Source organism: Pelophylax lessonae (genome assembly GCF_965119305.1).
Source record: "Pelophylax lessonae genome assembly, chromosome: 2".
Taxonomy (NCBI): domain Eukaryota; kingdom Metazoa; phylum Chordata; class Amphibia; order Anura; family Ranidae; genus Pelophylax; species Pelophylax lessonae.
In genome coordinates this window covers 562,323,166-562,347,677 of record NC_138769.1, presented here as the reverse complement: position 1 = coordinate 562,347,677, position 24,512 = coordinate 562,323,166, and the positions used below count along the sequence as shown (strand labels likewise).

General features: G+C 43.1%; 1 protein-coding gene across 1 annotated transcript; it reads left to right on the top strand.

Annotated features, from left to right (window-relative positions):
- Positions 1-16,956: 16,956 nt before the first annotated feature.
- ZC3H10 (zinc finger CCCH-type containing 10) lies at positions 16,957-18,564 on the top strand. The gene has a single exon (XM_082244366.1). The coding sequence runs from the start codon at positions 17,087-17,089 to the stop codon at positions 18,380-18,382; it is 1,296 nt and encodes a 431-aa protein (XP_082100492.1). The 5' UTR covers positions 16,957-17,086; the 3' UTR covers positions 18,383-18,564.
- The last annotated feature ends 5,948 nt before the right edge of the window (positions 18,565-24,512 follow it).

Sequence of the window (24,512 nt, the reverse complement as noted above, 5' to 3'; positions counted from 1 at the left end):
TACAAATTTGACTAAATGGCAATTATAAAACACCTATCCATGCAAACAAAGCTTATCTTGTATTTTCTTGAACTTTCCAAGTGTCTTCTCTATTCCACACCGCCATCTTGTGTAATTTGGAAATGTACAATGGGATATCGTTTTGTTTACACATTACTATAGTATTGGCAACATAAGCAACACAGGATTGGTGGCATGTATGTTATTGTTGCTATGGCAATGTGTAAACAAAAACAAAAAAAATCCCTGGGTGTGCATAAGTGCTGGTGATCCTTTGCAAATGCACCCAGTAAAGTGAATGTCATTCTACCCGAGGTGGAAGAAACAGAAGCAAAGGGAAAAATGTTTACTTAAAACAAAAATGTATATGATTCTCCTAAACGGAGGGAATATAAAATAATATTAGTAAATGCTGAAATCAAGGGGGAAGGCCCGCTTTAACTTGGTTTATTGTTCCTTATACAGACAGGCCTACTCATAACGTAAGACTACATTTCTGTTGGCCACTAGAGGGGAATGTTTGCCTTTCCATCCTGGTCTCCAGTGTAGCAGGAAGTAGATAGAAACGCAGACGAGAAGCTTCGAGTTTTCCCCTCTAGTGCCCGCGCTCGCCATTTCCGCCCTGAGAGCAGCCAATGAGCGGTGAGGACAGGTACCGTACTACCGTGAAGGAACTCAGTGTGGCGTCGTTCCTGGAGGACTTTGTCAGGGTTCTCTGGCGTTAGTAGTCGGTGTTTGAGGGGATTGGCGAGTACAGCACGGGGGTTTTCTCGTAGGCGGAGGCCGCCCGCTAATACCCGTAAAGCCTGGAGCGGAGAGTGTGAGGAGGTATGTATAGGCATTCAGTGTGGCGTAGGATAGGAAGCAGCGTGTCTCGGCGTGAGCCTTCATATAGAATGTGTGCGCTGAGGAGAGGAGGATAGAATAGGCCGATAGCGCTTGTGTCGTCATCACCATACACAGCCTCGTCTTCCCGCCCTTACTTTTCTTCTCGCCTTCACCAGAGAACACGGGGCAGCGCTCACAAGGCTGCCATGCTACATTCAGCTCTGCTTACTGACCCTGAAACATCTTCCAGTTTTATTGTGGTATTTCATTTAAAGCTGAAGTCCAGGAATGGTGTTAAAGGAGAAGTATGGAGTTTATATAATATATATATATGCTGCAGCAACCCCTGGCTCTAAGGCTGGCTTTACACATATGTGGCCATGGTTTTAGTGCGAAGACTGCTTCAGTTCTATTTCTAAGGATGGCTTTACACATATGTGGCCATGGTTTTAGTGCGAAGACTGCTTCAGTTCTATTTCTAAGGATGGCTTTACACATATGTGGCCATGGTTTTAGTGCGGAGACTGCTTCAGTTCTATTTCTAAGGCTGGCTTTACACATATGTGGCCATGGTTTTAGTGCGGGAGACTGCTTCAGTTCTATTTCTAAGGCTGGCTTTACACATATGTGGCCATGGTTTTAGTGCGGAGACTGCTTCAGTTCTATTTCTAAGGCTGGCTTTACACATATGTGGCCATGGTTTTAGTGCGGAGACTGCTTCAGTTCTATTTCTAAGGATGGCTTTACACATATGTGGCCATGGTTTTAGTGCGGAGACTGCTTCAGTTCTATTTCTAAGGCTGGCTTTATATATATGTGGCCATGGTTTTAGTGCGGGAGACTGCTTTGGTTCTATTCACCGGTTCAGGTGCAAATTTTTACCTAAAACCTCACCTGAACCGGACCCAAAATTGCACAGGACTCTCTAACCACTTTCAGACCGGAGGGATTTCCCCCCCCCCCCCCCTTAATGACCAGGCCCTATTTTGCGATTCGGTACTGCGTTACTTTAACGGACAATTTCGCGGTCGTGCGGCGCTGTACTTAAAATTGACGTCGTTTTTTTTTTTTTTTCCCCCCCCACACAAATAGAGCTTTCTTTTGGTGGTATTTGATCACCTGTGCAATTTTTATGCGCTATAAACAAAAAAGTGACAATTTTGCAAAAAAAAAATTTTTTCACATTCTTCTATATAACACCCCCCCCCCCCCAAAAAAAAAATTAAAATCACTTTTTTTTAACATTTTAGGCCAATTTGTTTTCTGGTAATTAAGCTTATTTTATTAGTTTGCGCAAAAGTTATTGCGTCTACTAACTATGGCAAAGATTTGTCATTTTTATTGTGTTTATTTTTTTATTAGTAATGGCGGCAATCTTCTATGTTTAGCGGGACTGCGACATTGCGGCGGACAGATCGGGCCCCTAACTGACATTTTTGTCCCTTTTGGGGGGACCAGTGACATTACTACAGTAATCAGTGCTAACAAATATGCACTGTTACTGTAATAATGACACTGGCAGGGAAGGGGTTAACAGTATAGGTGATCAAGGGGTTAAATGTAAGTCTAGGGGAGTGATTCTAACTGGGGGGGGGGGTTGGCTTGTAAGATGAACACAGGGACATGCGATCCTATATAGAAGGATCACGTAGCCTCTGTGATCATCTGAGGGAGAAGGACGGATGGCTGTGTTTACATCAGCCGTCCTTCCTTCTCTGTCAGCGGGGAGAGATCGCCAGTGTCAGGCGGCAATTGGAGCCACCTGACACCCACACTGGCTTCCCTGCTGACGATCGGGGACGGGAGCACGCCCGCCTCCTAGCTCCTCCCAGGCAGATGACGTTTATGAACGTGATTCTGCCTGGGAGAGCCACTTTGCTGACGTAAATATACAGTAAGCGGTCGGCAAGTGGTTAAAAACACCCCTCATGTGTGAACTGGTTACATTGTGAAGGCTGGCAGTTCACATGTTGGTGTCCTTTTATGAAATGGAGATGAGCAGTGATCCTGCTGATCACAGCTCATTTCCGATCATTCTCAGTTTATGAAACAGAAATGATCGCAGGAGAACATGTTCTCCGCTGATCATCTCTTCACATGGGAATCTGTCATTGACAGACACAGAAATGGCCAGGCTATGAAGCTGTGATCTCCGCACTTCACTGGCGATCTGGGTCAGAATTCACACTCCCGGGTTCACCAGCCTGGAGCTTGTGAAGTGGGGAGTGAAGACAGAATCGGGGGAAAACTGAGGGGGAAAAAGGAAGATTATGGACTTCCTTCTTCCTCGTTCAGACCCCCCAACACAGTAATCATGTCCCCCTGCCATATTTATGTATATATATACATGTATATATATATACACACATACATGTAGATATATATTTAATGTGTATATATATATACAATGTATGTGTGTGTGTATTCAGTGTATATATATATATATTTATGTAAGGGGACTATTATTTATAACCTCGTGTACTCAGCAGTGATAATTTATCTCTGCTTGTTAAAGCGCGCGAGGGATTTTCATACTACTGTAATCTCGCTTTGTCTCACGAGATTACAGACGCTCCATTGACTTCTACACAGATCTCCGAGAAAACCGTTCTCCTCTGATCACCCTGGGCGAACTGAAGTTCTCCCATTCATAAAAGGGGTGCCAGATGTGATCATTTTCCCCGGAGAACTGTAGAGAAGCCAATGGAGAAAAAAATTCACCCGTTCATAAAAGGACACCGTTATGCGGTTGAAAGTGCATCTGATTCACACATACAGGTGCATCTCAGAAAATTAGAATATCGTCAAAAAGTTTATTTATTTCAGTAATTCAATAAGTGAAACTTGTTTCACTATATTTTTATATAGATGCGTTCCACACACAAGGTGATATAGTTCAAGCATTTGTCTTTTAATTTTGATGATTGTGGCTTACAGCTAGTGAAAAGCCAAAATTCACTATCAGAAAATGTAAATATTACAAAAGACCAATAAAAAAAAAAAAAAAGTAATACAGAAATGTTGGTTTACTGTAAAGTATGTCCATGTACAGTATAGTATGCAGTCAATACTTGGTCAGGGCTCCTTTTGCATGAATTACTGCATCAATGTGGTGTGGCATGGAGTTGATCAGCCTGTGGCACTGCTGAGGTGTTATGGAAGGCCAGGTTTCTTTGATAGCGGCCTTCAACTTGTCTGCATTGTTGGGTCTGATGTCTCTCATCTTCCTCTTGACAATACCCCACAGATTCCCTATGGGGTTTAGGGAAGGCGAGTTTTCTGGCCAATCAAGCACAGTAATACCATGATCATTAAACCAGGTATTAGTGGCAGTGTGGGCAGGTGCCAAGTCCTGGTGGAATATGAAATCCTTAACCACTTAAGCCCCGGAGGATTTTCCTGCTAAACGACCAGGGGGTATTTTGCGATTCGGCACTGCGTGACTTTAACGGACAATTGCGCGGTCGTGCAACGCTGTACCTAAACGAATTTGATGTCCTTTTTTTTTCCCACAAACAGAGCTTTCTTTTGGTGGTATTTGATCACCTGTGCGATTTTTTACTTTTTGCGCTATAAACAAAAAAGAGCGTAAATTTTGCAAAAATAACTATTTTTCACTTTTTTTATATGAAATTCCCCCAAAAAAAATGTAAAAATCGAAATTTTTTAACATTTTCGGCCAATTTGTTTTATCCTACCTATGTTTGGTAAAAAAAATTGCAAAAAGCGTATTTTTATTGGTTTGCGCAAAAGTTATTGCGTTTACTAACAGGGAAAGATTTTTGTCATTTTTGTTGTTTTTTTTTTTTTTAACGCGTAATGGCGGCGATCTGCGATTTTTGCGGTACTGCGACATTGCGGCGGACAGATCGGACCCTTGACTGAAATTTTTGACACTTTTGGGGTTACCAGTGACTTTTCTACAGTAATCTGTGCTATATATATGCACTGTTACTGTAAAAATACACTGGTAGTGAAGGGGTTAACTTTATTTGGGAGGGAGGGGCTGTGTGTGTCCCTAGGGGCATGCTTTCTACTGTGATTGGCTGTGGCTTGAGGTGTAAGGACACTGATCAACGGATCTACATTGTAGATCCGTCTGATCAGTGTTTTTACACCGAGGAGAATGACAGGTGGCTTGTTTACACAAGCCGCCTGACTTTCTCCCTCTCCCCCGACGATCGCCGAGTGACCGGCGGACATCGGGTCCGCCAGTCACACGCGCGGGGGGGTCCGTGACCACGCGGGAGCAGGAGCGCGCCTCCGCGGGCGCGCGCTCGCTCCCCAGACCCTCCTCACTCTGCCTGGCAGGGGCTGACCGCCGCAGTAAATTTACTTGCGGCGGTCGGCAAGCGGTTAAGGTTCATTGTGAAGTTCCATAGTCGATGATTGGGAGCCATGTCCTCTGCGGGTGTTTGGACTTGATAAAACGCAGTGGACCAAGTCAGCTAAGCCCTCTACCAGGAAATTCTAGAGCACTTCATGCTTCCCTCTGAAGACCAGATTTATGGCGGATTTCATTTTCCAGCAGGACTTGGCACCTGCCCACACTGCCAAAAGTACCAGTACCTGGTTTAATGATCATGGTATCACTGTGATTGATTGGTCAGCAAAGCTTGACCTAAACCCTCTTTGAGAATCTGTGGGGTATTGTCAAAAGGAAGATGAGACACCAGACCCAACAATGCAGACGAGCTGAAAACCTGGGCTTCCATAAAACCTCAGCAGTGCCACAGGCTGATTGCCTCCACATTGATGTAGTAATTCATGCAAAAGGGGCCCTGACCAAGTATTGAGTGCATACTATACTGTACATGGATTGGATATACTTTTTAGAAGCAAACATTTATGTATTAAAAATCATATTTTTTTTTTAATATATTGCTTTTATGTAATATTCTAATTTTCTGAGATATTGAATTTTGGGTTTTCACTAGCTGTAAGCCAATACTCGTCAACATTAAAATAAAGAAATGCTTGAAATATATCACTCTGTGTGTAACACATCTATATAAAATATGAATTTTACTTTTTGAATTGAATTACTGAAATTAACTTTTTGATATTCTAATTTTATGAGATATGAAATGCACCTGTATGTGAACGGACCCTAAAGTGGGGTACACACTAGTAGAAAATCTGCCGAAAATTCCCGTCCAAAGTAAAATCATATGATTTTCGGCTAGTGTGTACACAACTTTCAGTAGCCGATGCCGACATTTTCAACGAAAAGAGACGGAGGGACAAACACCAAAATTTTTATCGTCTGTCCCCAGCAGGACAAATTTTCGTTTAACGTGTATGTAGTACGTCCGCGAAAAATCGGATACGAAAGACTGCGCATGATCTGAAGTTGCTGACAACACGGAAGTCTAGGAACAAATGTCCCAAGAAAAAAAAAAATCGGATGAGAAATTTCGTGATCATTATGCACTGTTAACTAAAAACGGTTATGACCGCTGAGCACGAGAGAGAAAAATCGGAGGATACTTCATCCGATTTTCACCAAGTGTGTACGAGCCTTTAGACTGAAAACTGGTTGGTTGTACAGAAGTCCCCCCAAATCATCCAATGTGAGAATGATTTACTTTCATTCAGAAAATGCAAAGCTTTTCTTGAATGGCACCAATGCTGAGTGAGTCTCTTGTGTTCACAGTGCAGCAGGGACCTGGAAGCTAGTGATCAATGTGGTAACGTGCCTACTTTAGTGACTTCCAGCTTCAACAGGTATGGCGCATGCATGAATACTTGGATTGGTCCAAGCTAGAACAATGTAACGCCTAAAAAATTGCTATACCTGGAATTCAGCTCTAAAGTGTATGTGAGCCCTCACCTTTTTAAGAAAAAAAAAATCAACCTATTATGTTTAAAGGTTTCTGTTAGCAAGTGAGAACATTTGTAGTTTTAAATTATTTATACATTTTTTTTTTCCATTCTAAGTGATCACTTAATCTGTGTAGTATCTATGGAGACTTGGGGGAGGGGATCTCGGAAGGAGGCAGTAAATAGCAATAGACTGATCTTCCGTTTGAAGAGCTGTACAGGGGAGGGAGAAGTGCCTGGCGTGATTAGTTTGAAACAGGAAAGCAGGGGGACTGGCAGGAACACCAGCAGGGATTTCATACATAAAGCAGTATAAAGAGAACAGGATACTTTACACAACTACAGTGAAGGGGAAAAAAGTATTTGACCCCCTGCTGATTTTGTACATTTGCCCACTGACAAAAAATTAGGGATGCACCAGAAATGAAATTCTGGGCCGAAACCGAAAATGCAGGATGCCCTTGGCCGAAAACTGAAACCAAAAATTACTTTTTTCCCCCAAATAAAATAGAACAGGAGCATACACCAAAAACAGGCAGGCGTACACCTGTCGCTGCCACCCCGTCGCAGTATAGTGGTTAATTTAATTACCAATGGTATTTGTATTATGCAGCATGAGGGGGTTAATGTATTGCCACTGCTCGTCACTGATGCATTAGTGCCCGACCAGTGGCAGTTAATTAACCCCTTTGTGCTGCATTAGTGCAACTAGTATCAGTGTTAATTAACACTGGTTGCACTGATACTGGTTGCACCAAGGGGTTAATTAACTGCCACTGGTCGGTGCATCAGTGACCAGCAGTGGCAATACATTAACCCCCTCATGCTGCATAATACTAATACCATTGTTAACCTCGCCTCAGCGTGCCCCCCCCCCCCCCCCGCCTAAGCGTCCATCCCAATGATGCAATCTCCTTACTCTCAGCTCCTCCTGTGTCCTTCCTTTCAAAAGACCGCCTCCCGGTGATGTCACTACTACTACTACGATGTGCATGAATGAACTAACACACCGGGCGGGCGAGCGGCTGCTAATAGCTATAATTAAGTGAGCCCTTCACTTCCCTGTCAGAGGAGATACCCGCCTGACAGGGAAGTGAAGGGCTCACATAGTTATAGCTATTAGCGGCCGCTTGCCCGGTGTGTTCATTCATGCACATCATAGTAGTAGTGACATCACCGGGAGGCGGGCCGCCGGCCAGAGGCGGTATTTTGAGACATGCGCTGCGCCCGTGGCGGCCATCATTAGTATCGGTATCTTTAACCCATCTTCGCCCGAAATGGAATAAGCCCATTTTCGGCCGAAAATCTTAATGGTAGGTTTATTTTAAAAGTGAGACACAGAATACCAACAAAAAAAAATCCAGAAAAATGCATTTCAAAACATTTTAAGCTGATTTGCTTTTTAATGAATGGAATAAGTATTTTACCACTTCGCAAAACATGACTTAGTTCTTGGTGTCAAAATCCTTGTTGGCAATCACAGAGGTTTTTTCAATTCACACATTGGCATAGCTTTACCAACGTGAGTGATGGGTAATGAAATGATGCTTATATTGCTGACACCAAGGCAACATATTAAAAAAAAAAAAATAAAAATTTAGGTTTTATATAATGTGTGATATCTGGTGCAGATTTTTTTTTTTTTTTTTGGTGGGCCAGCACAGAAATTGCAGGGGGAGACAGCCACCGACCTCAACCATTGAAATGGTGGCTTGGGTTTATGTGGGAGTAATGGTGTATATGGGAACGCAGGAAAAAGGCAACCAATATAAATTATATGAATTTGTCGATACTTCACTGATGTTAGTATCGTGTATGGCTGCGGTTTTTGTTTCTGTAGTGGGAATTTGTAATATTGCCTAGGACTTTTTTTTTAACTGGTAGTAAAGCTTTTTTATACCTATAAGGCTTTCCTGTAGGTGCAGTAAATATTTGCTAAACGCGCACAGTTTAAAAGATATTTACCTTTTCAGAGCTGATGATGTCACCGGCGCATGTGCACTGCACTCTCAATAGATGGCTTGCCGTCCATAGAGAGCTTTGCCGCAGCCGTGACTCCCACATGCACGAGTGATGTCATCGCAACTCGGCCAGTCAAACCCGAAAGGAAGAATGGGTGAAGATGGAAGACCAGTCGGTGCGCCGCTGGAGGGTTTTGTTTTCAGGTAAGTCTTTCATAATGTGCTAGTATGTGATGCATACTAGCACATTATGACATTAAATTGCAGGGAGAATATTTATTTATTTTTTTCTTTGTGGCTTGCTACCCATTTTAAGCTGTTTTTCATATATAAAATCAAAGAAATGTGTAAAAACCTAAAAAAGCACAGCAACACCAACCTGACCCTACAGCACATTTGTTTATTCACTGTAACCTCACCATTCCATGATAAAAAAAAAAAGTAAACAACCTTTATACACTAGTTTTTGGTTCCACTGTCTAGCTAAGCGTGACTTTACTGGGACATGTCGAAGGATCCCAAATGTTGGGAGAATGTGCTCCTGTACAGCGTTGTAGCCTCTTCTTGCAAAATATTGGATCCTCAGCTTTCCTAGAATCGCTCATTGGTGTCACCTTTGCCCTAAGCCAAGAACCCTGAACTGGGGTGTAAGGTGTACAACTTTTAGTTCTTATGTAATTTTTTTTTGGGGGGGCTTCCAAGATATGCGGACTTTGCATTTTCACACAAGGTCTGCTTTGATCTATGCAATAAATGAAATCTCTGGAACCTGTCCACTTTGACCCCTTTCACATGGGAGCCTTTATTCCATCTCCGTAGTAGGATCTATCCCCTGGTGAATCAGAGCGAGAACACACGTGTAACTTTCATGGCCATTCCATTTTTTATTTCTCCATCTTGTGATGCAGGAAAGATTGTCCTATATTATCCCTTTGGGGTGGCTGTGTGTCCACCTATATCTACCCAGAGCATATAATGGGGAAATCTTCACTTTATCAAAATAATTAAAGTGATTGTAAACCATGCCTTTTTTTTTTTTTTGTGATCACATTTTCTCTGTTTTCAATACACTGAGCTTCTCTGTGGGGTTGTCAGGACAATTCTGATCATTGGAGGAGAGCTGACTGAGTTCCCAGCACAGCTAGAGAACTGATTAGTGTGGTAGTCTTTTAATATGAGAGATGAGGACTGACAAAACACCAGGGACTTCACACAAAGGAAGCAATGCAAAGAGAACAGGATAGTTTTTCATACAAGTACATGGTACAACAGGCACATTTTAGGAATATGAAATGTTGGGGTAGCATATTATTTAAGAAATATTTTGGAAGGGGTTTAACTTTAATCATTTAAACCAGGGGTAAGCTTTTTAATCAGAATACTGAAATAGAAAAAGTTACTTTGCTGGTCCTCGAAAGGGGAGGTGTTGTATAAATGTCAGCAAAGCAATTGCTGTACACAACAGAGTGAGATGAATAATTCTAGGGCCACCAGTTAACTATAAACTAGGGAGCTGTAAAAGCTTTTGGGCCTCTTTCACTCATGCTGTAGTCCCTGCTGCCCCTCTGAAAAGTGATTAAGGATCACTTTTCAGATGCAGTTTGGAAGGTGATACCTACTAAATGCCTGTTTTTTTTTTTTTTTTCTAGCTCAAAGGGGAATTTTGCATTGAAATACTTACCCCAACTGCGAGACAAGTGGAGGTGGATGGTAAAAATGCTAATCAACGTGTGAAGCTAGTCTCAAAATGTAATGTACAGTGGGAGTTGGGGAGAATGTAAGGTGTTCACCTTTTTTATTTTTTCTGAAAAACTGTGAGCCCAGGTTCACTGTTCCGACATGAAAGTCGCACGACTTAAGGCCCGTACACACGTGCAGATTGTCGGCCGAAAAGATTCGGCCGACGACCGATCGGCCGATTTTCGGCTTGTTAGTATGATGCTTCCAACAGCGCACTTTCGGCCGAACAGAATCTGTCGTGCAAGCATTAAAATTTTTGTATGCGGACACCAGAACGGCCGATTGTTCGCCAGTCAGTACAGAATTCGGCCGACAGACAGCAGATTTGCAAGACTGGGCATGCTCAGAAAAGAAAAAACACAGGGAAAGTTAACCATCACATGACATCACTTCTGCAGTCGGCAGACAAAATTCGTGTGCAGTCTTTTTTGCACTTTTCAGCGGACACGACAGCCCGGGGACAAAAGACGGCCGATCGGTCGGCCGACGATCGGTACGTGTGTACGGGGCTTTACGATCTGACTTTGCGCTGCAACTTCAGTCTGACTTTGATCCAACTTAATGTGACTTTTTACACTCTATGGCATTGAAGTTGTATCAAAGTCGGACCAAAGTAGTGCAGGAACCTTTTCTAAATTCAGAGCGACTTGTGTCGGATCAGTTAAGACGGCTCCCATAGAAAAAGGGGCATATAATTGAGATGCTGCGGTTTTTTTGTCCTGGACTTGCACTAAACATGTACGATTCATTCTGTGGTGAATCATCATTTGGACGAAATTTGCGTGATTCGGGTGTCTCCAAATCACAATCGTAACTAATTTCAACTAATTAGAAATAAATTAGAACGAAAACCACAAATTTTAATTTTGATGACATGATGCACTAGTTTGATCTTTTTGTTAATGTTTGAAGCATCCGAAATAACATAACGACAGAACGAATGATTCGGATCCATTTGTTTTTATTCAAGTGAGTGGTTATTCTAATGCAGTGTTTCTCAACTCTGGTCCTCAAGGCACACTAACAGGCCAGATTTCAAGTATTGCCTTGAGGAGATGCAGACTAGAATACTGCAATCACTGACCAGCAAATTATATCACCTGTGATGTATTTCAGTTTTCTTGCAAACCTGGCCTGTTAGTGTGCCCTGAGGACGGAATTGAGAAACACCGTTCTTAATGAGATTCTTTTTGTGATGGGGTTACCATACAAAGATACCATTCGTTGAATTGGTGTATGCATGGTCCAACAGTCATTTGGAAATGGAGACATTAGTTCAACTTAAGGCCACTTTCACACTTTTGCGACTTGTCATGCGATTTTGGACTGCAAAATCGCATGACAAGGCGTTCTCCATTATTTCCAATGAGTCCCATTCATATCTGTGCAACTTGAAGTCCCTCCGACTTCAAATTAGCACCTGCACTACTTTTGGCATGATTTTGATGCGTTTTGAGGAAAAGACATTCTAAGCCCAGTCAAACTCGCATCAAAAAGTCACGGTAAAGTCGTGCGACTTTGAAGTCGCACAAGTGTGAAGGGGGCCTTTAGTAACACTGTCTTTTTGTTTTTTCTTTAAAAGTAATAAATGTTATACCTAACTGCTCTGTGCAGTGGTTTTGCACAGGGCAGCCTGGATTCTCCTGGTCCCTCCCTTTTTGTCTAGTGCCCCACAGCAAGCAGCTTGCTATGGGGGCACCCGAGCCACAGCTCTGTGTCGATTTAGACATGGAGCTGAGGTTAGGCCCCCCTCCTCAATGTCTGACTTTGACAGCAGTCAATACGAATATGTATTCCGATTCGGGGCCGGTTCACACCATAGAAATGCAGTCCGAATGCGTACCAGATAGGGCTGAATGCCGAAGATACGATAGTAAGGCATAGGCATTAGGCAGGGAGAAGTCGGGACTTGGGAGGACTCACAGTGGTTGTAGCAGAACACAGCCCGACATCCGTCCTACACGTTCAGTCTGCCTGCCTGCAGCTAGCTTAGTTCTGACTGAGCGGTGAGCAGCGCGCCGTGAGCAGCTGCACAGCTAACCAATCACGCGTGCCGCTACTCACGGCGTGATTGGTTCGCTGTGCCGCTACTCACGGCGTGATTGGTTCGCTGTGCCGCTACTCACGGCGTGATTGGTTCGCTGTGCCGCTACTCACGGCGTGATTGGTTCGCTGTGCCGGTCAAGAGAACTAGCTGCAGGGCGGCAGACTGAACGTGTGGGACTGGATGGATGTCATGTCAGGCTGTGTTGTTCTACCTCCTGCCACCACTGTGAGTCCCGACTGTGCCTAATCCACACTGACTGTCACTGTCAATCCCTACAATAACATTAACCCTGGCCTGCCCTGGCTGTATGGTGCAATTACAATCAGAAGAAGGCTGGGCTGCTGCAATACTTCCATGATTTCCTCTCAATATCACAATATATATCGTTGGAAAAAAAAATATCGCAATGTACTTTTTTTCCAATATCGTGCAGCCCTAGTACCAGATGCTTTTCTGCATGCGTGTTTTTGAAGCAGTCCAGTGCATTTCTTGCCCCCTCTTTTATCGTAACCTTAAATAAGGATGTGTTCCAGTGCGTTTTTTGATGTGTTTTACAGCGTTCCAGTGCAGGAAAAATGCAGCATGTTCTATTTTTTTAATTTTTTTTTTATTTTACTGGAGCACACTGGGACTGCAAACACTGATATGAACTATGCCATTCGAAACCATATAACCTACTTTCCATGCGTTGTTGATGCAGAAAAAAACGCACTGGACTGCATGTGGTGTGAACTGGCCCTCAGCCATTTTTTTTCAGGTAAGATTGGCGTGATAGTCTTTTGGATAATCAGCTGATTCTTTTTGCATTAACATTTTTCATTATTATAAAAATGTACTACATTTGAAATGAAAACATATTGCAATAAATACAGTGAGGGTTAAAAGTGAAAATAAGATGATTCCTAGAATTATATATTGTGCAGGAGTGATGCATTCTGGTATTGCTGCCTGATTGGCTGCTCTACTTGTGGAATAAAGTAAGTTTGTGATTTAAAGTAAATTTGTCATTAGTCAGTTCCACCATCTAATGGAATTCTTAGGTTTGAAAAAGTTGGGGCCTAACTACATTAATTCCATTGTGTCTGACAAAAATAAATACTGAATAGTTTCCTTATATAAGAATGACTAATCTCCTGACATAATGAATTAACATTTTAAAACGAATATAACCAATCTTCTGAAAAATAAAAAGACTAAAGCCCCGTACACACGATGAGAAATTAGGCCGGGAAATTTCGTCCGACGACCGATCTGCTGATTTTCGGCTTGTTAGTATGGTGCTTCCGACAGCCGTCTCGGACTTTTCAGACGAAAAAATCCTGGTGTGCAGGCTATATAATTTTTGTCGTCCGTCAACACGCGTCCGCTTTTCGTCTCATTAGTACAGATTTCGACGGGGAAAAATCTTATGAGCAAGACTAGGCATGCTCAGAGATGAAAGAACACATAGAAAGCAATCCAACACATGACATCACTTCTGAAGTAGAATTCTGTCGTACGGGAAAATTCGTGTGCAGTCTAGAGCAAATTCCAACCAACAAACACCACTCCGGACAAAAGACAGACGGACGACCGGTCGGCGGAAATTCGTTGCGTGTGTACGAGGCTTAAAGCGGAGTTCCAGCCATTTACTCACCTGTCCAACGGTCCAGCGATGCGGCCGCCGGAAGCCTCGATCCTCTCCCTCGGCGCCGGCATCACTGCTGTGGGCACCCGGCTGTTACAGTTTGCGGCTTCACAGCCTGGTACCCACTGCGCATGCGCGAGTCGCGCTGCGCGCCGTGATTGGCCGGCAATCTTCTGGGACCTCTGACGTGTCCCAGAAGATTGCAGGGAGGGAGGGGGAGAGGAGAACTTCCGCTCAGGGCGCCGCGGCGCTCCGAGCGGAAGTGGGAGCGGGTACCTGTCAAAACTAGGTACCCGCTCCCCCCCCCCCCAAAAAATGACATGCCAAATGTGGCATGTCGGGGGGTCAGGACTCCCTAAAGCGGAAGTTCCACTTTTGGGTGGAACTCCGCTTTAAGAGCCGGTTCACACTGATCCGAGTTGTCAGGCGACTTAGTCGCCTGACAAGTAGCTCCCAATGCTGTGCAATGGAACCGTTCTAATCAGAGCGACTCAAGTCGCTCCGACTTAGAAAAAGGTTCCTGCACTATTTTTTGGCAAAGTCGGAGCGACTTGCATTGACTTCTATTTTGAGAAGTTGCTTGCAAGCCGTGCTGAAGTCGCGCTGCATGGGTGACTTCAAAGTCGCCCGAAGTCAGATTAATGTGAACGGACTCTTACAGAACTTCCAAAAATAGAAATGGAGTTTGAAAAACAAATATATATATTCTTCCCTAATGAACTTATTATTCCGAAAATAAATAATTTCAAAACGATCATGAGGAAAATAAGTACATTATCGAATGAAATAGCGCAGGCAAATATAATGTTGTCTTTTTTTTTTTTTTTGTTTTTTAGCCTGTCAGCCCCGGTTCACACTTGTGCGTGTGCGGGGTTCGCATGTAATGTCGGAGCTCACTGCTCCGACATTACATGCGATCGGCTGTGCGGTGCGAGTTTAGCCATACAGATTGTATGGCTAAATTCGCACTGCAGCCGCACCAAACACGCACAGGGACCCTTTTTGGCAGCCGCATCAGGATCGGATCGCACAGCGGTTCACACTTGTACTGCACGATCGCACTGCGATATGCGATCAAACTGGGGGTGTCGTTAACATTACATTGACACCCCCAGCGTATCGCATATGGCAGTGTGAACTGCCGGGGGTGCGTGTGCGATGCGGGAACAGGCTGCGGATTCGCAGCCTTCCCTCATCGCATAAATGTGAACCAAGGCTCAAAGCACCACTATGTTAGCCTTTGTCTCCATGCATACATAGGTGTTTACAGATCTATTAGAAGAGAAGCATTTGCAGGCTGAAAAAAAAACCCTATCGGAAGCGCGTTCGGGAGTGGAGCTGAAGAGCAGAAATAACATAAATGCACCTAAATGTTAGGCTTGTGCATTTGAGCGATAATGCATTCCAATGGCCAGAATAAACTAATGTTTTGGCCAATAGTATACATTAATTCTGAAAGGCTTAATGTGCCTAAATGTGTGTGCAATATGCAGCTTTGGGCACATTTTTAAGCAGCTTTCTTCCTACCAGGAGTTCTCGTGTTTAGAGGAGCAAATAAAACGCCCTGTGTGCATGAGGCCTCCTAACAGTTAGCTAGAAAACCTTAGACAAAGAACCTGTTTCTCACCTGATTACAGACTAAGAAACCTTGGCTAAAGAGCTTTTGTTCTTTTCCTGTAGGAGAGTTCTACTAAATTTAGGGCTCCCTCACACATACTACAGTGACTGGTGGCTTTCCGCTCTTGATCAATGACAGCCACTATAACGGCAAATATTTATAATGCACAGTCTTAATGGGGTTGTAAAGTCAGGTGTTTTTTTTTTATCTTAATGCATGCTATGCATTAAGATTAAAAAAAAAAAACCCCTGTGTGGAGCAGCCTCCCCAGCACCCCCTAATATTTTTCTGAGCCATATCTTCCTCCAGCGATGTCCACGAGTCCCTTGGCCTTCTGGGATTCTTCATTTCTTATTGGCTGAGACACAGCCCTGGCGCCATTGGCTCCCATGGCTGTCAATCAAACTCAGCCAATCGGGAGAGATGGGGGCGGGGCCGAACGGCAGCTCTGTGTCTGAATGGACACACGGAGCTGCTGCCTATGGTGGGGCACTCAACAGGAGGGAGGGGCCAAGAGCAGCAACGAGGGACCGGAGAGGAGGAGGAACCTGAAAATGCAATTGCTGGCTGTCATACGGATTCAATGGCTTTAATATTTTGAGTCAATAACCTGAAACAAGCAATTTCAGGAATGGCTGCCCACACATTTCTCTAACTGCAGGTTGTTTTTTTTTTTTAATGTACTTAAAAGAGTATGAGGATGGTTTTCCAATGAAAGCATTATTAACTTTTAAACTCCAGAGAATGTGAAATTTCAGAATTTCTTAAAAACTTCCTATATTAACTCTGAAACATGCCATTTAGCGCAGAACAGTCACTGAGAAGCATCTGCTTTAACGGTACATTTTTTGTTTGTACTCCATAATTCAACCTTAAAAGATATTAGGCTACAAATACATTTAGACCGCATTCACACTGAAGCGGCACGACTTCGGGGGCGACTTCACAAGTCGCGTGCACCGCGACTTCGGCGCGACTTGCACGGACTTCGTATAATGAATGTCTATGCAAGTCACTCCGAGGTCGCCCCGAAGTAGTACAGGGCCCTTTTTCTAAGTCGGAGCGACTTGTGTCGCTCCTATTAGAACGGGTCCTGTAGCACTGCATGGACCGCGACGGACTGTGACTTGTCAGGCTGACAAGTCGCAGTAGTGTGAATGGAGCCTTAATAGGATGTGGATGTATTCATTTTCTATAGTGTACACCAGGGCCTTTATAACTTTGAGGCTTTACTGAATGTGTAATGTTTAACCTCGTGTTTTTAGCAGCTTTGTAATTAATACTATTAAGTATTACTGTTCAAGCCTATATTTTTGTGCTGAATATAATGTTCTTTCTTCCAGCTCTTATTCAAAGCGCTACTTTGCCTGGTGCGTCGCAGATACTAAGGCGCAGCGTAAGCATTGAGGATTATATAATACGAGCAAGCGCTGTAATAAACAATGCCGAACAGGGATAACTATGCAAATGGCGGTGGCAGCAGCGGTAGTGGCAGTGAGGAAGCGGCTTCAACAGTCGATTTTGTGTGCCGTGACTTCTTGCGTAATGTGTGCAAGCGTGGCAAGCGCTGCCGTTTCAAGCATCCAGATTCCAATGATGTGTCTGACCTTGGAGTGCAAAAGAATGAATTTATTTTTTGCCACGATTTCCAGAATAAGGAATGTGAGCGTATTAACTGCAGATTCGTTCATGGTACCAAGGATGACGAAGAGCATTACAAGAAAACAGGAGAGCTACCTTCTCGCTTGCGTAATAAGGTTGCAGCTGGACTTGGCTTGTCTCCCACAGACATAGCTAATAAAGATGAGATTCCTATCTGCAGGGATTACCTAAAGGGCGATTGCCAGCGCGGTGAGCAGTGCAAGTTTCGACATTTTCGCAACTTGCGGAGAGATTACAATTATCAGTTTGAATATTCAGGTGACAGGCAAATGGGAGCTATGGCTACAAGTACAGCTGCTGGAAGTTTTTCTACAATCGCAAACCGTGCTTTTGAGCATTATGGCTCATATGATGGCCTTTCTGAACCTGAATACTTTTCCTCTTCATATTATCGGTATAGGGATCGATTTGAAGATCCTGTAATGAAGAGGAGGCGTGTAGGTTATGATGGATACTATAATGTAGCCCCAGTTGAGTATCGCATGTTAGAGGAAGAAAATGTCATGCTTCGTAGGCGTGTTGAAGAGCTGAAAAAGCAGGTCTCTGTCTTAGCAGCAACTAACGAAGTGTTACTTGACCAGAATGCTCAGTTTCGTAGCCAAGCCAAAGTTGTTACACTTAGCACCCTGAGCACCACTGCTCCAACTAGTGAACAGGCTGTAGGGACTGTGACTAACTACAACCATGGCATTACACCAACCCAAGGGAGTGTGACTAACTACAACCATGGCATTGCACAAACCCATACCACATTAAGCAGTCAGGCATTGCAGCCTCGAGCAGTTACTCAACAGGAGTTAGTGGCTTCCACTGGTGCCCCTGCTCCTGCGCAGTCCAATGCAGCCCCTCAGTTAAATCCTGAAATTACACCACTTTCTGCTGCGCTGGCACAAACCATTGCTCAAGGAATGGCACCTCCACCTGTTTCCATGGCACCAGTTGCAGTGTCTGTAGCACCTGTGGCAGTTTCCATGGCACAGCCCATACCTGGCATTACAATGAGCCAGTGCACTACACCAATGGTATCCTATCCTATTGCTTCACAAAGCATGCGAATAACAGCCATGCCCCACTGAAATTGCTTAGGGTATAGTAGGTTTTCAGTGAGCATATCATTTAAGGAAGTGTAATGTTTACCTTTAAAATCATTTTTGATGTGACTAACATTTTTGTGTGCTTGCTGTATATTTCCATTGTATTACATACACCAGCTTGATAGAATTTTTCCTCGTGTATTAGACAAGATAGGTTTGCCTCTCAGACAACTGCTCCAAAGGAAATCTGTTTTGGCCCAACTTGCTTTGGTAGGTTTGAACTGAGGGGCATATTGGGACAAACCATTGTACAGAACTACTAAGCAGCACCTGCGTTTGTAATGAGCAAATAACATGACGGCTCCTTATATATATATATATATATATATATATATATATATATATATATATATATATATATATATATATATATATATATATATATATATATATATATATATATATATATATATATATATATATATATATATATAGGATTACAACCTACACATAGCAACAAGTATTTTAAACATTATCCGGTTGATCATTTTACCATGTATATCTTAAAGTACCACTCCAGGCACAACATTTAAGGCCAGGAAGGACATAAATCATTTTTTTCTTCTTTTTTTGCACCATATGCCTTTGCAAAACAGGATATTACATTGTAAATGTAACAGTGACATTGTGACTGTGCTTTACGTAGGGATGTGCAAAGAGCAGATCAGTGGGAGGGGCCCAGCAGGCCCCACCCACTTTAGCCTGCCTGCAGAAAACTAGGAGGTGGCAGAGGCAAGACCAGTCACCCTGCACAAGGAGAGAGCAGTAGGGACTGGACTTTTGTTATAGAAGCTCCTGTAAAGTTTCACACTAGATACTGCACAGATCTGAAAGAAATTCACAAAACACACTGAAATTAAAGTAAGAATACACCTTTTTCTTTAAACCATGCTTATCCTGAAATTCACTTTTAATTAAAAAAAAAAAAAGTAAAGTTTTCCTTTTAGCGTGAGTTGGTAAGGATAGAAATCTGGGTGCTAATATTGGTTCCCTTAGCCCACCTGTTAGCTGGAAGGGTGTTTTCAACTGCTGTGGAAACTTGCAATATTCATGATGCAATTTTTTTCCCCAGCAGATTCATGAGGCTACCATTAGCCTATCATGAATATCATAATCTTTTTATTCTGCTGTGTACTGAATTTGAAAGATTTCCCACATTCTCCCGCAGGAAACAAATGAAATAAAAGCGACCACTGCCCCCCCCCCCCCCCTCTTCCAAAACAGACAGTTACACCTTTTGAGCTGTGAAGTGGAGAGATGGACAGTGCAATGCATTAGATTTTACCATAAAATCTCAATCTTTGTCCATGCCCTGCATATCAGTTTAAGAATACTAGGTGAGACTTATAATGGGTGATAATATATTCATTTTAGTTTAATAATTTTTTTCTTTTTTAAGTTGGTACTTTTAAAACTCTGATTTTGCTCTTCTTTTATACTTTCCTTTGTTTTTTTTTTTGTTTTTTTTTTGTTTTTTTTTTTGTTTTTTTTTTTCCCTCCTCCTTCAAGCCCTCCTCCTTCAAGGTAAACCTGCCATGAGATGAAATTTGATGGACCAAATCTTGTCTAGTCCATTTTGTTTTTCATTTAGTTTTAAAAAAAATGTCTTTTTCTTTCCCTTTGCATGTTAAAAACCAGCATCTTGGTGTTTATTTAGATGCTTGTATGTTGTCGTATTATGGGATGTGCAAAAAGTAAGCTTGACATCCTGTGTTTAGAAGTTTTAAATAGCAAAATGTACTGTTTGCTGCTATAAAAAGGTTTGAAAACTATTCTACTGTGTGACCTGTGTGTATTTTTTAATGGAAACTCTTCCTCATTGGCGACCATGGTTTAGCTCCTAATATAATTTACATAAATATTTTTTTATTAGAATTTGAAACTGCATATTCAATTGGTAACCACCGGTCCCTTACAGACCAAAAGTTGGCCATACATTAATTTAGTTTTAGACCCCTTTCACAAATGTTTCGATCACGTCCACTAGTTTGAGACCATCCATTGCTGTCAATGTAGCGGACGTCCGCTGACACCCACCGGCATTCCATCCCGGCCGCCAAAAACAGACGGATGTGGGTAAGTTTGCCATCTGTCCGGCAGACCGTATCGGAAAACAGACAGGCTGTCCATTTTCCATCTGGCTGCCCCATAGAGGAGAGCGGGCTGTGTCTCTGTCCACTCTGCAAAGCGGAGCGGACACTGACCTGTCATCCACCTAATCAGCGGAGAGATCTATTGCTGAGCAGGCGGATCTGCTGGACAGTCTGCCCTGTGTGAAAGGCCTTTAAAATGTTTGCTTTTCTAATGGTTGGTGGAGTCAAATCAACATTCATTTTTAGCTTCAGAGAAAATATGAAGGTGCATGATTTACAATTTTTCTCAAACTATTTTCTAACTGCATGTTTTCATTTAGTTCATTTGTTTCAAAATCTAATGTTAAAAGCAAACAAAATTTTGAAGTACTATCAAATGACTTCCACTAGTCATTGAATGTACTGAGAATTTTTGTACAAATGTTCACACATTCGTTGTGTTTGAAAATCTACTACTGTAAAGCCAGCTTCAGAGACCTCTTTAATTGGGTGGGAGGAGAAAAAGTAAAAATGATGAAGGCAGAACAAGCTGCTCCAACAAACAAGGCACTTGTAGCTTCAGAGCCCAACGTCCTTTTCTCCTACATTCCTGTTGGCCCATGATGGGCTGGCTCACTGACCAGTAGGTAGGGGCAGGAAAACTTTCATACTATGATGAGGGTACCAAAGCTTTGCCTGGCAAAGAAAGCGCGAAGTTGGCCACTAACACACTAATATATATATATATACTTCAAGGTCTCCTAATCACTTTCAAAAACACCCCTTTAGCATTTCTAGACACGCCATCTTGAGGACGACAGATGATTCATGTAGTATCCCATTGTGTTCAATAGCCTATGTTCACATCTGAGCATCCTGTTGCTTGCAGCTGAATGCCTGTTGCTCCAAAAAGTATGTAGAAAGCTACTTTTCAGGCAGAATTGAGCAGTTTGGGCCCTATACACTTTAATAGGAATGCCTGAAAACTAGGGATGCACCGAAATGAAAATTTTGGGCCGAAACCGAAAATGCAGGATGCCCTTGGCCGAAAACCGAAACAGAAAATTACCTTTTCCCCCAAAAAAATGTAAATTGGATAGAACAGGGGCATACACCAAAAACAGGTAGTGACGTCGCTGCCACCCTGTCACAGTATATGTACTGTGATGGGTTGGCAAGAGGTTAATTTAATTACCATTGGTATTTGTATTATGAAGCATGAGGGGTTAATGTATTGTCACTGCTGGTCACTCATCTATTAGTGACTGACCAGTGGCAGGTAATTAACCCCTTTGTGCTGCATTAGTGCAACCAGTATCAGTGCAACCAGTGTTAATTAACACTTGATACTGGTTGCACTAATGCAGCACAAAGGGGTTAATTACCTGCCACTGGTCGGTCACTAATAGATGAGTGACAATACATTAACCCCCCATGCTTCATAATACAAATACCATTGGTAAGCTGCCTCAGCTCCCCCCACCCCCACTGCCTCAGCGTCCCCCTCCTCGGGTGTCCTTCATTCAAAAGTCCCGCCTCTGGCCGGCGGCACCGCCTCTCAATGACGTCCCTACTACGATCTGTGCATTATGAATGGACATACCAGGCGGGGTGAGCGGCCGCTATAGATAGAACTAATGTGATCCTTCACTGTCAGCTCAGCACGACTATGTGTGAATGAGAACAGAACTGACCTGACACCGGGCGGGGGGAGTGGCCGCTATTAGCTGTAACTATGTGAGAGCTTCACTTCCCTGTCAGCGGAGATACATGCCTGTCAGGGAAGTGAAGCGCTTACATAGTTACAGCTAATAGCGGCCACTCCCCCCGTCCGGTGTCAGGTCAGTTCTGTTCTCATTCACACATAGTCGCGCTGAGCTGACAGGGATAATTCACATAGTTCTATCTATAGCGGCCGCTCGCCCCCACCCCCCCCCCCCCCGCCCCGCCTGGTATGTCCATTCATAATGCACAGATCGTAGTAGGGACGTCATTAAGAGGCGGACGGCCGGCCGGCCAGAGGTAGGACATTTAAAACCTGCCCTGCGCCCTCCTCCTTCCCCACGGCGGCCATATTTATTTTCGGCAATGTTAACCCATTATCGGCCGAAATGAGATAGGCTCATTTTCGGCCGATAATTTCGGTGGCCGAAATTTCGGTGCATCCCTACTGAAAACGCCTAATTTAAAGAGGTTGTAAACCCACTTGTATATTTTTTACCTATAGGTAAGCCTATATTAAGGCTTACCTATAGGTGCTATAAATATCTCCCAAACTTGCACCGTTTAGGAGATATTTACAGTGCAAACTGCCGATGACGTCATCGGCGCAGGCGCTCTGAGGGAACGGCCACCTGTGCCGTTCCTTCAGAGCTCAGTGCCGCGAACGGCGGCTCCCGCGTGCAGGCGCAGGAGTGATGTAATCGTGCCTCCGGCAAATCAGATGGCTGGAGGATGCGAACCAGGAAGCAGGACATGTCGCCGTCCTGTCGCTGAGGTGGCGGCATGGCGGGGGCTTCGTTTTAAGGTAAGTACTACATAATGAGCTAGTATACGATGCATACTAGATCATTATGCTTTTCTCTTTACAGGGTTTTTTTTTTTTTCGACTTTACTTCCTCTTTAAGGGGTTTTCAAGCACTTTTTAGCCTATATTAACTGATGATCGTCCTAGATTTCCATTGGCTAGAACAAAAAGCCTGAAGCACACATGTGAAATTCCTGTAATACTCTTCTAAGAACGCCTGTATGCACTTGCAAAAATGCTTGAAAAAGCTCCTGAAAAATCACTCTTCTCAGGTGTGAATGCAGTCTAACTGAAAACTTGTGGGATGTATGACATTAGTTTGGCTTAAGCCAAAACCCAGAAAGCAACTAAAGAAATTAAAAAAAAAAAAAAGTGTAAAACAAAATGATACATCAATAAGCCATACCCATCAAAGCAGAACTCAACTAAACTCCTGAAGACCTTCTTCTATTGCTCCTGTGGGCCAGTTCTGATGTTTACATGCCTATTGGAAGCACTTTTGGTAGGGGACATAGGTCAGCATGGGCACCCTGACCAGTCTGTAGCTATGCAGCCTCGTATGCTGCGATGCCCTGTGTGTATTGACACTTTTTTTTTTTTTTGGAACCAGCATTAGTTTTTTAAGCAATTTGAGCTACAGTAGTTCTTCTAATGGATCGGAGTATAAGGGCCAGCCTTTGCGCCCCACATGCATCAATGAGCATTGGCCACCCATGACTGTTACTGGTTTTCCTTTCTTGGAACACTTTTGGTAGGTCTAACCACTGCAGACCTGGAACATCCCACAAGAGCTACAGTTTTGGAGTTGCTGTGACCCAGTTGGCTAGACATTACAATTAGATCCTTGTCAAAGTTGCTCAAATACTTACACTTGCCCATTTTTCTGCTTTAAACAGCAACTTCAGGGACAACATGTTCACTCGCTGCTTAACCACTTTACCACCGGAGGATTTTGCTGTCTTACGTCCAGGCCACTTTTTGCGATTCAGCACTGTGTGACTTTAACTGACAATTGCACGGTCATGCAACGCCGTAACCAAACGGAATTTACGTCCTTTTTTCCCACAAACTGCTTTCTTTTGGTGGTATTTGATCACCTGTGCAATTTTTACTTTTTGCGCTATAAACAAAAAAAAGCGACAATTTTGAAAAAATAATTTTCAAATTTATTTTTATATGAAATTCCCCCCCAAAAAAATGTAAAAATCAAAATGTAACATTTTAGGCCAATTTGTTTTATGCTACATATTTTTGGTAAAAAAAAAATCGCAATAAGCGTATTTTGATTGGTTTGCGCAAAAGTTATCGCTGCTACTAACTACGGGAAATTTATGTCATTTTTATTGTGTTTTTTTTTTTTTTTTGCGTGACTGCGACGTTGCGGCGGACAGATCGGACCCTTGACTGACATTTTTGACACTTTTGGGGGTACCAGTGACATTTACTATAGTAATCAGTGCTATAAATATGCACTGTTACTGTAAAAATGACACTGGCAGGGAAGGGGCTAACT

Bases quoted from the DNA above. Each gene is read 5' to 3' on its own strand.
- ZC3H10 (XM_082244366.1), top strand. From the start codon at position 17,087: ATGCCGAACAGGGATAACTATGCAAATGGCGGTGGCAGCAGCGGTAGT.